The sequence below is a fragment of the Pseudorasbora parva genome, chromosome 10 (assembly GCF_024679245.1).
Source record: "Pseudorasbora parva isolate DD20220531a chromosome 10, ASM2467924v1, whole genome shotgun sequence".
NCBI lineage: Eukaryota > Metazoa > Chordata > Actinopteri > Cypriniformes > Gobionidae > Pseudorasbora > Pseudorasbora parva.
Genome location: NC_090181.1, coordinates 2,924,726 through 2,938,937, shown reverse-complemented (window position 1 = coordinate 2,938,937; position 14,212 = coordinate 2,924,726). Strand labels below are relative to the sequence as shown.

At 42.0% G+C, this 14,212-nt stretch overlaps 1 protein-coding gene across 6 annotated transcripts in view; it reads right to left on the bottom strand.

Annotated features, from left to right (window-relative positions):
• inf2 (inverted formin 2) overlaps positions 1–14,212 on the bottom strand; it is a 65,513-nt gene that overhangs the window by 32,752 nt on the left and 18,549 nt on the right. For 5 of the 6 annotated variants that reach the window (XM_067454863.1, XM_067454865.1, XM_067454864.1 and 2 more), the window contains exons 3-8: positions 11,514–11,629; positions 9,438–9,597; positions 8,047–8,080; positions 3,550–3,691; positions 3,334–3,466; positions 1,614–2,384 (exon numbers count right to left, since the gene is read on the bottom strand). In XM_067454863.1, the coding sequence (XP_067310964.1) occupies positions 1,614–2,384; positions 3,334–3,466; positions 3,550–3,691; positions 8,047–8,080; positions 9,438–9,597; positions 11,514–11,629 (1,356 nt within the window). Of the gene's footprint in view, positions 1–1,613; positions 2,385–3,333; positions 3,467–3,549; positions 3,692–8,042; positions 8,081–9,437; positions 9,598–11,513; positions 11,630–14,212 lie in introns of those variants that run through there. The other variant, XM_067454868.1, reaches the window with a different exon arrangement.

Below are 14,212 nucleotides of genomic sequence, written 5' to 3'. Positions count from 1 at the left end.
GTCTGGGCCGCTGAATTAGACGAGTCTGTGGGCGGGGCCACTGAATTAGACGAGTCTGTGGGCGGGGCCACTGAATTAGACGAGTCTGTGGGCGGGGCCACTGAATTAGACGAGTCTGTGGACGGGGCCACTGAATTAGACGAGTCTGTGGGCGGGGCCACTGAATTAGACGAGTCTGTGGGCGGGGCCACTGAATTAGACGAGTCTGTGGGCGGGGCTACTGAATTAGACGAGTCTGTGGACGGGGCTACTGAATTAGACAAGTCTGTGGGCTGGGCTACTGAATCAGACGAGTCTGTGGGCGGGGCTACTGAATCAGACAAGTCTGTGGGCTGGGCTACTGAATCAGACAAGTCTGTGGGCTTGGCTACTGAATCAGACGAGTCTGTAGGCTGGGCTACTGAATTAGACGAGTCTGTGGGCGGGGCCACTGAATTAGCTGAGTCTGTGGGCGGGGCCACTGAATTAGACGAGTCTGTGGGTGGGGCCACTGAATTAGACGAGTATGGGCGGGGCTACTGAATTAGATGAGTCTGTGGGCGGGGCTACTGAATTAGACGAGTCTGTGGGCGGGGCTACAGAATTAGACGTGCTTATTATTCCGTAGAGGTGTATTTCGTCAGTCGATGACGTCAAGATGCGAACACAATCGTTTTCTGAGCCTGGTGTCTATAAAAGCTTTTCTTTTACTAACAAGGAAGTTTTCATCTCTGAAACTTACAGGATATTCTTATAGTACCATGACCTTTTATATATCAAAAGCTCAAGGGAAAGTTGATTTCTCAATTCATCACCCCTTTAAAATTATAGTTTTCTATTTATTATAATTATATTAAATAAAATTATAAATTGTAATGTTATTTTTTTATTATATATTTTTTTAAATGGCTGTTTTTTTTATTGTTATCAATTTTAGTAATTGTGTGTGTTTCAGTTGATCTGTTTAGCTTATTTTTTAAAAAAAATGTATTTTAGTTATTTTGTTGTGCATTTAGTTAAAAAAATTTTTTATATATATATATATATTTTTTTGTTTGTTTGTTTTTATTAAGTTTTAAATGTGAAATTTTAGTAATTTTGTTGCATTTTTCAGTTTTTTTTTATTTTAAATATGTCTATTTAGTTATTATTGTAAATTTTGTTGTAAGTTTCTTAATTTTGTTGCGTGTATCATTTTTATTATTTTTTAAAAGGCAGTTTTTATTTTTCTTATTTTAACATTTTAGTAATTTAGTTGTGTGTTTAGTTTAAAAAAAGTCTACGTTTTTTATTAAGTTTTAAATGTAAATTTTTTGCAATGTTGTTGTGTTTGTCATTTCACTACTTCTTGCATTTTAGTTGTAGATATTTTAGTACTTCAACTTGAAGATTTGCAACAATTGCACCTAGGCAACTAGCTGAAACATTTATTAATGACATTTTATTTCAGTTAATGTTCTTTCAAGTAATGACATATTCCCATGGTTTCAGTTAACAATAATGACCCTGGCGTTTACATTTTTCATGCATTCGGCAGATGCTTTCATCCAAAGTGGCTCAGCTAAAGTTAAGCAATGTATGTGTCAGCTCGAGGCAGATGTGTGTGTGTGCTCACAGACACGCTGAAGTCTCACCGGTCATGGCTCTGGAGTTCAGCTTCTGCCAGTTGAGCTTCTTCATCCTGAGGGTGGGGTACGGGCCGCTTTTCATCGGGGCGCCGTAGGTTTGACCAATCGGATGAAACGTCTGGGCCACAATTACGTCGCCCATACCAGGAGGTGGAGGTGGTGGAGGTGCACCCATTCCTGGTAAAGGTGGAGGTGCACCCATTCCTAGTAAAGGTGGAGGAGGTGGAGGTGCACCCATTCCTGGTAAAGGCGGAGGTGGTGGAGGTGCACCCATTCCTGGTAAAGGTGGAGGTGGTGGAGGTGCACCCATTCCTGGTAAAGGTGGAGGTGGTGGAGGTGCACCCATTCCTGGTAAAGGTGGAGGTGGTGGAGGTGCACCCATTCCAGGCAGAGGGGGTGGAGGAGGAGGTGCACCAAATCCTGGTAACGGTGGAGGCGGTGGTGGACCTGCAGAACCCATTCCAAGAAGAGGAGGTGGTGGTGGTGGTGGAGGAGGAAGCATCCCCAATCCTGGTAAAGGAGTTGGAGGTGGAGGTCCTGTTCTGGGAGGTTGAATGCTGGGCGGAGGAGGAGAAGATGGAGTAGATACAGTCTTTGTGGAGTTGGCCAGTGGCTCTTTGTTGGTTGATCTGCAAGAACATCCCAGCTTGTCGTCTTTCGCCTCAGTCTGAACGGCTCGACTCTTTCTTCTGCAACCGTTGACCTCAGACGAACCTTTGGACACTTCCTTGGCGAAGACGAGCCGCTGCAGGATCTTCTCACACGAGTCCATCTCCGCTGAAGCAGAGGAAACATCACCGTTAAACATCTCCATAGACCAAACACACACACACACACACACACACACACACACACACACACACACACACACACACACACACACACACACAATGAGCAGGTAATTAAACATCTCCATAGACCAAACTCACAACAACACTCACGACCAATGAGTGCATTAGCAGGCCATTAAACAACATCCTAAATATGCAACTGAATGTATATGTAAATCAGTTAATATGTTAACAAGTAAATCTACGAGAAAATAAGCAAATCAATAAATTACTAAATTAATATGTCAATAAGCAAAAAAAAGTGAAATACATGTAAATAAACTAATAAAGAAAGTGGAAAAAGTACAAATAATGTGTGAATAAGTAAATTTATAATTAAATAAGTAAATAAATAAGCATGTAAATAAATATACAATATAATTTACAAGTAAAAAAATTGTAAATTAGTACATAAATAGGTAAATCTAATTAAATAAATAGCAAGTAAATAAATGAGCAAGTAAATGTAAACATACAAGTAAAAAATAAAGTAAATAAATGTATATTTTAATATGTAAATAGGCAAGTAAATCTATAAAGTAAATATACGAGCAAGTGAATATGTAAATAAATGAGCAAGCAAAGTAAAGCAAGCAAGTTCCCCTCAGTAAAAAAAAAAAAAGAGCTTATAGTTGTGATAAAGTTGCCTCCGTTTGTGCCATGTGTGTTATTCTGTGAACATGTGTTGTCTTTTTGTAAATGGTGTTATGATTATTACATGCCCAGTGATGACACCTTGCCCTCGGATGCTTTCAAAAGAGTTCAGTAAAAGCAAAAAGAATAATGACAGCCAAAACATGACATTTCTGTGTCTCCTGATCAAACCTACTGAGCCTAAACCTCATAAATTCACAAGACTACAATACACAGAATCATGGCATGAGAGGGAAACTCACAGCTCTGAGCGATCAGTGAGGCGCGGTTCGTGAGCGACTCCAACGCCTGCCAGATATCGGCCCGCTCGGGACTCAGCAGCAGCAGCGCTTGCAACATGGACAACAGCTGGAGTGAAGACGGGAAACTGCTCACCTGCACACACACACACACACAGGTTACAGACCCTGCAGGAGCCGGATGGACCGGGCCACAGAGCGATCAAACACAGCGCTCACCTTATTGAACAGAGACATGAAGACCTCCTGATGGTCACTCATGTCCACTCCTCCATAAAGCCTCAGGAGCTCGTCCTCATCCTCAGCCATGGCCTCTTCAAACGCCTCGCACTGGATGATCAGGTCTTCATCATCCTCTTCTCTGAAACACACACACGTTAGGTTTTTGTGAATTGTGGGGACTTCCCAGGCGTAATGGTTTTTATACTGTATCAACTGTACAGTCTATCCCCCTACACTGCCCCTGCCCATCATCACCGACACACACACACACACTGCCCCTGCCCATCATCACCGACACACACACACACACAGACACACTGCCCCTGCCCATCATCACCGACACACACACACACACACACACTGCCCCTGCCCATCATCACCGACACACACACACACACACACACACACACACACACACACTGCCCCTGCCCATCATCACCGACACACACACACTGCCCCTGCCCATCATCACCGACACACACACACACACACTGCCCATCATCACCGACACACACACACACACACACTAACCATCATCACCGACACACACACACACACTGCCCCTGCCCATCATCACCGACACACACACACACTGCCCCTGCCCATCATCACCGACACACACACACACTGCCCCTGCCCAGCATCACCGACACACACACACACACACACTGCCCCTGCCCATCATCACCGACACACACACACACACTGCCCCTGCCCATCATCACCGACACACACACACACACACGGCCCCTGCCCATCATCACCGACACACACACACACACACGGCCCCTGCCCATCATCACCGACACACACACTGCCCCTGCCCATCATCACCAACACACACACAAACACACACACACACACACACACACACACACACACACACACACACACACACACACACACACACACACACACACACACACACTGCCCCTGCCCATCATCACCGACACACACACACACACACACACTGCCCCTGCCCATCATCACGACACACACACACACACACACACACACACACACACACACACACACACTGCCCCTGCCCATCATCACCGACACACACACACACACACACACACACTGCCCCTGCCCATCATCACCGACACACACACACACACACACTGCCCCTGCCCATCATCACCGACACACACACACACACACACACACTGCCCCTGCCCATCATCACGACACACACACACACACACACTGCCCCTGCCCATCATCACGACACACACACACACACACACACTGCCCCTGCCCATCATCACCGACACACACTGCCCCTGCCCATCATCACCGACACACACACACACACACACACTGCCCCTGCCCATCATCACCGACACACACACACACACACACACTGCCCCTGCCCATCATCACCGACACACACACACACACACACACACACACAGCCCCTGCCCATCATCACCGACACACACACACACACACAGCCCCTGCCCATCATCACCGACACACACACACACACTTCCCAGGCGTAATGGTTTATATACTGTATCAACTGTACAGTCTATCCCCCTACACTGCCCCTGCCCATCATCACCGACACACACACACACACACACACACTGCCCCTGCCCATCATCACCGACACACACACACACACAGCCCCTGTCCATCATCACCGACACACACACACACTGCCCATCTTCACCGACACACACACACACACACACACACTGCCCATCATCACCGACACACACACACACACACACACACACACACACACACACACACACACACACACACTGCCCCTGCCCAGCATCACCGCCACACACACTGCCCCTGCCCAGCATCACCGCCACACACACTGCCCCTGCCCAGCATCTCACACACACACACACACACACACACACACACACACACTGCCCCTGCCCAGCATCACCGACACACACACACACACTACCCCTGCCCAGCATCACCGACACACACACACACACACTGCCCCTGCCCAGCATCACCGACACACACACACACACACACACACACACACACTGCCCCTGCCCAGCATCACCGACACACACACACACTGCCCCTGCCCATCATCACCGACACACACACACACACACACACACTGCCCCTGCCCATCATCACCGACACACACACTGCCCCTGCCCATCATCACCGACACACACACACTGCCCCTGCCCATCATCACCGACACACACACACACACACACACACTGCCCCTACCCATCATCACGACACACACACACACACACTGCCCCTGCCCATCATCACCGACACACACACACACACACACACACACACACACACACACACACACACACACACACACACACACACACACACACTGCCCCTACCCATCATCACGACACACACACAATGCCCCTGCCCATCATCACCGACACACACACACTGCCCCTGCCCATCATCACCGACACACACACACACACACACTGCCCCTGCCCAGTGTTGCCAACTATTTTCCAAGGAAAGTAGCTAAAGCCTGCCCAAAAAAAAAAAAAAAAAAAAAAAAATATCGCTAAATGTCGCTAGATGACGTCATGCGTTAATTAGCATATCAGTGACGTCATCACGCCGTCCTTGCGTTCAGTCTGCCTGATGTTTTTTCTCTCCTAATCCGTGCTCATTTACTATATTTTACAATAATATAATACAGCCGACTGTCCAATAAATGCAATAAATGTTTTCATTTCCTATACCTTTTTGTCATTCAATATATGATACAGTGAATTACAAAAAAACATATATGTGTAAAATCTGAATTGAGAAACTGGATGAACTAAAGCTCTGTGATAGTGAGTAATATAAGTGATAAGCAAGCACAAGAGATGGAACTCATCATAACTCATTTATTTAAATATAAAACAAAAGAAGCAGATAACATTAAGTGAGAAATCGATGGCAACCTTGTGTGCTCATGTGTAGCTCGCTCATTCACGTCTGTCAGCTGCTGTCTGTGTGCGCGTGCAGCTCCCCTCAGCCATTCACTGAACAGGGCAGACGCAGAGAGAGGTGTGTGTGACGGCAGAGGGGAAAAAATACCTCTCGCTCGCAGGACAGTACTGGCGACATTTGAAAACTAAAGTAGCTGAAGTTTGTCCAAAAAGTCACTAGATTTGTCACTAGTCGCTTTTTTGAAAATAAGTCGCTAGAGGGGTCTGAAAAGCCGCTAAATATAGCGACAAAGTCGCCAAGTTGGCAACACTGCCCCTGCCCATCATCACCGACACACACACACACACACACACACACACACACACACACACACACACACTGCCCCTGCCCATCATCACCGACACACACACACACACACAGCCCCTGCCCATCATCACCGACACACACACACTGCCCCTGCCCATCATCACCGACACACACACACACACACACACACACACACACAGCCCCTGCCCATCATCACCGACACACACACACTGCCCCTGCCCATCATCACCGACACACACACACACACACACACACACTGCCCCTGCCCATCATCACCGACACACACACACACACACACACACACACAGCCCCTGCCCATCATCACCGACACACACACACTGCCCCTGCCCATCATCACCAACACACACACACACACACACACACACACACACAGCCCCTGCCCATCATTACGACACACACACACACTGCCCCTGCCCATCATCACCAACATACACACACTGCCCCTACCCATCACCAACACACACACACACACACTGCCCCTAAACCTACTCATCAAACACACACACACACACAGCCCCTAAACCTACCCATCACACACACACTGCCCCTAAACCTACCCATCTCACACACACACACACACACACACACTGCCCCTAAACCTACCCATCACACACACACACACACACACACACACACACACACACACACACACACACACACTGCCCCTGCCCATCATCACCGACACACACACACACACACACACGCACACACACACACACACACGCACGCACACACACACACACACAGCCCCTGCCCATCATCACCGACACACACACACTGCCCCTGCCCATCATCACCAACACACACACACACACACACACACACACACAGCCCCTGCCCATCATTACGACACACACACACACTGCCCCTGCCCATCATCACCAACATACACACACTGCCCCTACCCATCACCAACACACACACACACTGCCCCTAAACCTACTCATCAAACACACACACACACACAGCCCCTAAACCTACCCATCACACACACACTGCCCCTAAATCTACCCATCTCACACACACACACACACACACACTGCCCCTAAACCTACCCATCACACACACACACACACACACACACACACACACACACACACACACACACACACACACACACACACACACACACACACACACACACACACACACACACACACACACACACACACACACACACACACACACACACACTTGGATTTCATGTAGCACGTTTAAATGAATTGGAATGAAACTCACCTAAGCTTGGGCAGTAGTTGAAGCAGTTGTAATCCTGGTGAACAAAAATAAATGTAGTATCCATAAATTACACTCAAAAACATCTATAGCTCAGTGTTAGAAAGCTCAGACGTGAGCTGTGTTAAAACACACACCAGGAGGCGGAGCTACAGTGATAAACAGGTGAGCGCAATTAAGACCGGATCACTTCTCATTCATCCTGCATACTACGCATACTACTGCCATATGTAGTGCACAACAGGTCTATGCACACCTAAAATATAGTCAATGTAGCATACTACTGTCTAAATGCATGAAAAACGCATGCTTTCACAAGCTATTGTTCATAACTAACAGGCATAATTAAGTGTACATTGTGCAGTAAGTAGTACGCTAGTATTATATAATATTACGATTCTAGATAACATTCTTCCTCAACTACTCATAGTATTTGTGCAGTATGCAATATAATGCACAATAGGTTGCACACTTAAAATGTGAAATATGTGAAGCATACTACTGTCTGAATGCATGAAAAATGCTGTATGTAGGCAATATGTGCATTTCTCACAATAGGTTTTACACTCAGGTGACCTATTAATTGATTGAAATGTGCAATATGCAGTGAGCACTAGCAGGTTTTAACATATATTTTACTGCGCATGTGATGATCAGACTTTAAGTTAGATAAAAATAACCACATTTACTTTCCCAGAATTAAATTAGACAATGTAGCATACTACCATCTGAATGCATGCCGTTTCAATTTATATTTTTAAAATAAATATCAGGCAGTATCCGGTGTACACTGTGCAGTTAGTACACTAGTGTTCTATAATATTAGGGTTATAGGGCTGGGGTATACATAGCATTTGTCCATACTCACCATACTATTTTAATATTTTAAAAACTATTTCCCAGGTGAAAAATCTGTACTATTAAATGCATTAAAAATTTACTTGAGTATCTTTTTAGTACAATAGAAATATATTATAATGCATGTTTAATGCATTTAATATTACGACTTTTTCACCTGGGTTAAAATATATAAAACTATTTAAAACTATTTTAAATGTAAATTGTGCACAATAGGTTGCACACCCAAAATGTGCAATATAATAAATGTAGCATACTGCTGTCTGAATGCAGGCTTTCATATGCTATTTTTAATAAACAGGCAGCATTGAGTGTGACTGTGGAGTTAGTATTGTAGTATATTAAGGCTATAGGGCTGTGGTGTAAATAGCAGGCTTCTATGCTACTCATTCTATTTTTTGCAGTTTGCAATATATCGTGCACATAAGGTTGCACACCCAAAAAGTGCAATATAGTTAATGTAGCATACTGTCTGAATGCATGTATATTCGAAGGTCTTCAGTCAGTGTACGCTGCACAGGTTGAGGTCCACGTACCGATGAACTCCTTGCGCATCTTGTCTCTCTGCCGCAGGTCGTCGGCGCTGAAGATCAGGGCGTTGATGACGCTCAGAAGGGTCACCATGTAAGGCACGTTATCAGTGGCTCGGAGTTCGTTCATAATCACACTGAATCGATACTGCTGCGTCTTCACCGACTGGAGGAAACACACAACACCGTCTCACATGCGGGATGATTTCATCTTTAAACCACTGGCGCATCTGCCCTCTAATAATAATAATAATAATAATAATAATAATAAATCATCTGCTTGTGCTGCACTGCAAAAAAATGCTTTTCTCACTTAGTATTTTTGTCTTGTTTCTAGTCCAAACATCTACAAATTCTTAAAACAAGAAGCATTTACTAGACAAGCAAAAGTAATTGTCTTGTTTGGGGAAAAATAACTCAAAATGAAGAGAGTTTTTGCTTAAAATAAGATAAATAATCTGCCAATGGGGTAAGAAAAATAATCTTAATTCAAACAGAAAACAAGATTATTTTACTTACCCCATTGGCAGATTATTTATCTTATTTTAAGCAAAAACTCTCTTCATTTTGAGTTATTTTTCCCAAAACAAGACAAAAATACTAAGTAAGAAATGCATTTTTTTTGCAGTGTGCAAAACATATTTCCTTCCTCAGTGTTTTTGTCTTGTTTGTCAGAACTAATATCTAAACCTTCTTAAAATCAAGACATTTACTGGAGAAACGACATGACTGAAGAAAAGAAGTAATCAAAATCAAAACATTGAGTTTGTGTTAAAAACAAGAGTAAATATCCTCCAGTGGGTCCGAAAAATGAACTTAACTTACACTCAATGATTTTTCTGACCCCGTTGGCAGGTGTTTGTTCCGGCTTTAAGCTTGACCTCACTGCATTTTGATCATTTTTTCAGAGAACGAGACTTAATATCTTACATCACTTTGCTTCTCAAGTGAAAAAACACTTTTGTAAGAATACTGAGAATTTTTTTTTTCCAGCACAAATATCCAAACATTGTCAAAGACGCATTTACTGGAGAAGCATAATGATACATTTTTACAAAAACAACACTTTCATGATCTTTCATTTACTACCTTATGGGTTTATGCTTAAAAAAAGAACAGATATGTGCCACTGGGGTCAGAAAAAACAACCAGATTATACACGTTATGCATGAAGACTGCTTTTAATACAAAACAACTCAGTTCATGCCTTCCCTGGGAATTCAAACCTGTGACCTTCTGTTTGAGCTACACTGCAAAAAATGCTCTTCTTACTCAGTCATTTTGTCTTATTTCTAGTCTAAATATCTAACAATTCTTAAATCAAGATGCATTTACTAGATCAGTAAAACAACACAAGATATTTTTTCTTGTTTTGTTGAAAATCAAATCAAAATGAAGTGAGTTTTTGCTTAAAACAGGCAAAATGATCTGCCGATGGGGTGAGAAAAATAATCTTATTTCTGATTAAAATCTTGTTTCTTGTTTCCGTCCCAAACAGAAATAAGAAATAATATTTTTCTCACCTCATTGTCAGATCATTTAGCCTATTTTAAGCAAAAACTCACTTCATTTTTATATTTTTCCTCAGAAAACAAGAAAAAATATCTTGTGTCATTTGACTTATCTAGTAAATGCATCTTGATTTAAGAATATTTGAACTGAAAATAAGATAAAATACTGAATGAGAAGAGCATTTTTTTCCGTGAAGACTTCAGGAAACCAGATCTTCTGTCATTTTGCTTCTCAAGTACATGCAAACAAAGCAGAAATGCTGACTTTAGTATGAAGTGATAAAATCCCGTCACAGAAGACACTTTTGAGCCGAGCCAAGAAAAGCCTCACCGATCCCGACAGGCTTCCAGAAGAGCATGAGCCATGGACAAGGCAGAAATGTTGAGCTGTGTCACTTTTGAAGTGTATTTATATAATGTATAATATAGAATATAGAATAATAAAGAAGTGTATTTAAGTATAAAGTGATGAAATCCCGTCACAGAAGACACTTTAGAGCTGAGCCGAGACGGAAAAGCCTCACCGATCCCGAAAGGCTTCCAGAAGAGCATGAGCCACAGACACACTTGCCTTGTAATGGTCCAGCGCGTCTAACGCCAGTCTGTGTCCCTCGGGGGAGAACATGCTGAGGGCCGCCAGCAGCTCGAACACCTGCTTCTTCACCATGGTGTTGGCCGTGTCCAAAGCTGGGGGGAAAGGGAAAGCAAACACAGCGTTTGTAGCTTCCTCCTCCATCGCTTTCTCCCTCTCCACTTTTAGGATGTGTTAGCTGCTCATTTTTGGGGGATGTAATGTGAACTTTGTACTTCTGATGGTTAAGAAAACAGCCCCATCATGTGATAGGTGTGATGATTGAGCAATGCAGACACTGGAATGCATGTTTTCTCAATTGATCGAGTTAAAGCACGGTGTTGTTAAGCAGCAGCAGCTCGACAGGTGGAGATGCACTGCAAAAAATGCTCTTCTTATTTAGTCATTTTTTATTGTTTCCAGTCCAAATATCTAAATATTCTTAATTCAAGATGCATTTACTAGATAAGTAAAATTGCATAAGATAATTTTTTTTGTTGTCTGGGGAAAAATATCAAAATGAAGAGAGTTTATGCTTAAAAAAAGAAAAATTATCTTCCAATGGGGTGAGAAAAATACTCGTATTTCTGTTCGGGACGGAAACAAGAAACAAGATTATTTTTCTCACCCCATTGGCAGATCATTGTGCCTGTTTTAAGCAAAAACTCTCTTCATTTTGATTTTATTTATTTTTTAAAACAAGAAAAAATATCTTATGTCGTTTGACTTATATAGTAAATGCATCTTGATTTACGATTTGTTAGATATTTAGACTAGAAACAAGACAAAATGACTGAGTAAGAAGAGCATTTTTTGCAGTGTGCTCACCACAGGCTCTTTTCTGCAGTGTGACGCCACACATCCTCACAAGAGAAGAGGATTTTTGGGTGAACTATTCCTTTAACCCTGTAAAGACTGATATATTAACTAGACGAGTAAAGTCTGATGACAAACTTAGATGTTGGCTTGACATCTCCTTGCCTGAAAGTTTAAAGATTTTACTCAAACAAGTCAATAAATGTTGTATATTGCTAACATGATTCAACATGTTCCTAACCTTCTATGGGACTAAATGACTAGGGATGCACCGATATAATTTTGGCCGATACCACTAACCGATATATTGGCAGATATATTTAAATAAATCCAAAATTTTATATGAATAATTTTTGAGAGTCAATGCACCGATATGAAACCGATATTGAAACTCACCGGTATTTTGAAAACCGATAACCGATATATTGGCAGACACATTTAAATAAATCTAAATTGTAATTTGTATAATTTTTATGAGTCAATGCACGGTATGAAACCGTTATTGAAACTCTCACCGATATTTTGAAAAGCCGATATATTGGCCGATAAATCTAAATACACCAATATGAAAATTTTAGCGGATACCAATAACCGATAACTCTTCATATTTGAAAGCCAATAACCGATATTTAGGCAGATAAATCTAAATAAATCACCATTTTGAAATACTTTTTGCGAATGTATGCACCAATATGAAAATGTTGGGTGATACCTAAAACCGATAGTTTTCATATTTAAAAAACAGATAACCAATATATTGGCCGATAAATTTAAATACATTAAATTTTTTATATAATTTTTGAGAGTTATTTTAGGGAGCACCAATATGAATATTTTGGCTGATACCGATAATTCTTTATAATTGAAAGCCAATAACCGATATATCGGCTGATAAATAAAATTACATGAATAAAGCCACATTTTTATATAATTTTTGAGAGCTATATGCCAATAAATGTAAATAAATCAACATTTTTAAATCAATCAATCCACATTTTAATTATATTTCAATCAATTCAAACCCATCATGATGAACAGAGCATCTGAAGAGTCTCATCTGAAGGAAATAATACATGATTTATCAGCTTTAATAAATCGCAAAAAAATGATCTTATCGGGCCGATAACAATAACATTAAACATGAGCATAAATCATCCGATACTGATATGGTGGCGGTATATCGTGCATACCTAGAAATCACAGCTAAAAAAATGAATTACTTAATATTTTACATATATTTAAAACTAAATCTAGTTTTCTACATCTGACCTTTGACCTTTTTTAGGGTGACAATTATAATGTAGTTTGTCCTATTAGGGCAAATTATTTTTGGGAAATTGTTTCACACATTTAAATGCAACTCTCTGAAAAGTAGTGGAAAAAACCATAATGTTTAAAAAAACATTCCATTTCATTTCTTTGCTGCTATGATTCATTTGGAAGTCGCAAGTCAGAAACTACAGATGCAACATTGTTTCTTTCTTGGAACTCCAAATCAATGTTTGTAGCACAAGTGAAATCAAAGACTCCTGTTTTCCAGTCTAACCCTCACTTTCCACACGGAGCTGGATTTTGACCCGTTTGGTCCTCATTTTTGGAGCGTTTGCTTGTCAGTGGCATGTCTCCTGACCTCTGGTTCACCCTCACTGCTTCTGTCCTCCTTGATCTTCAACTTCTTCCTTTCTTCTTACTATGACCTCATTTTCCATTATCAATATACTTACTGGAAAGGGATTTACAGATTTTCCTCTCTCGCTAACATCATCCAAAAAACACCAGCAAAAAGATTTATACTATTAAGTCATAAGTTATACTGCCCGAACAAAAGTGCAGATGCACAGAAAATACCCTAAAGCTAACCTAATTATAGTCTGAAAAATCTT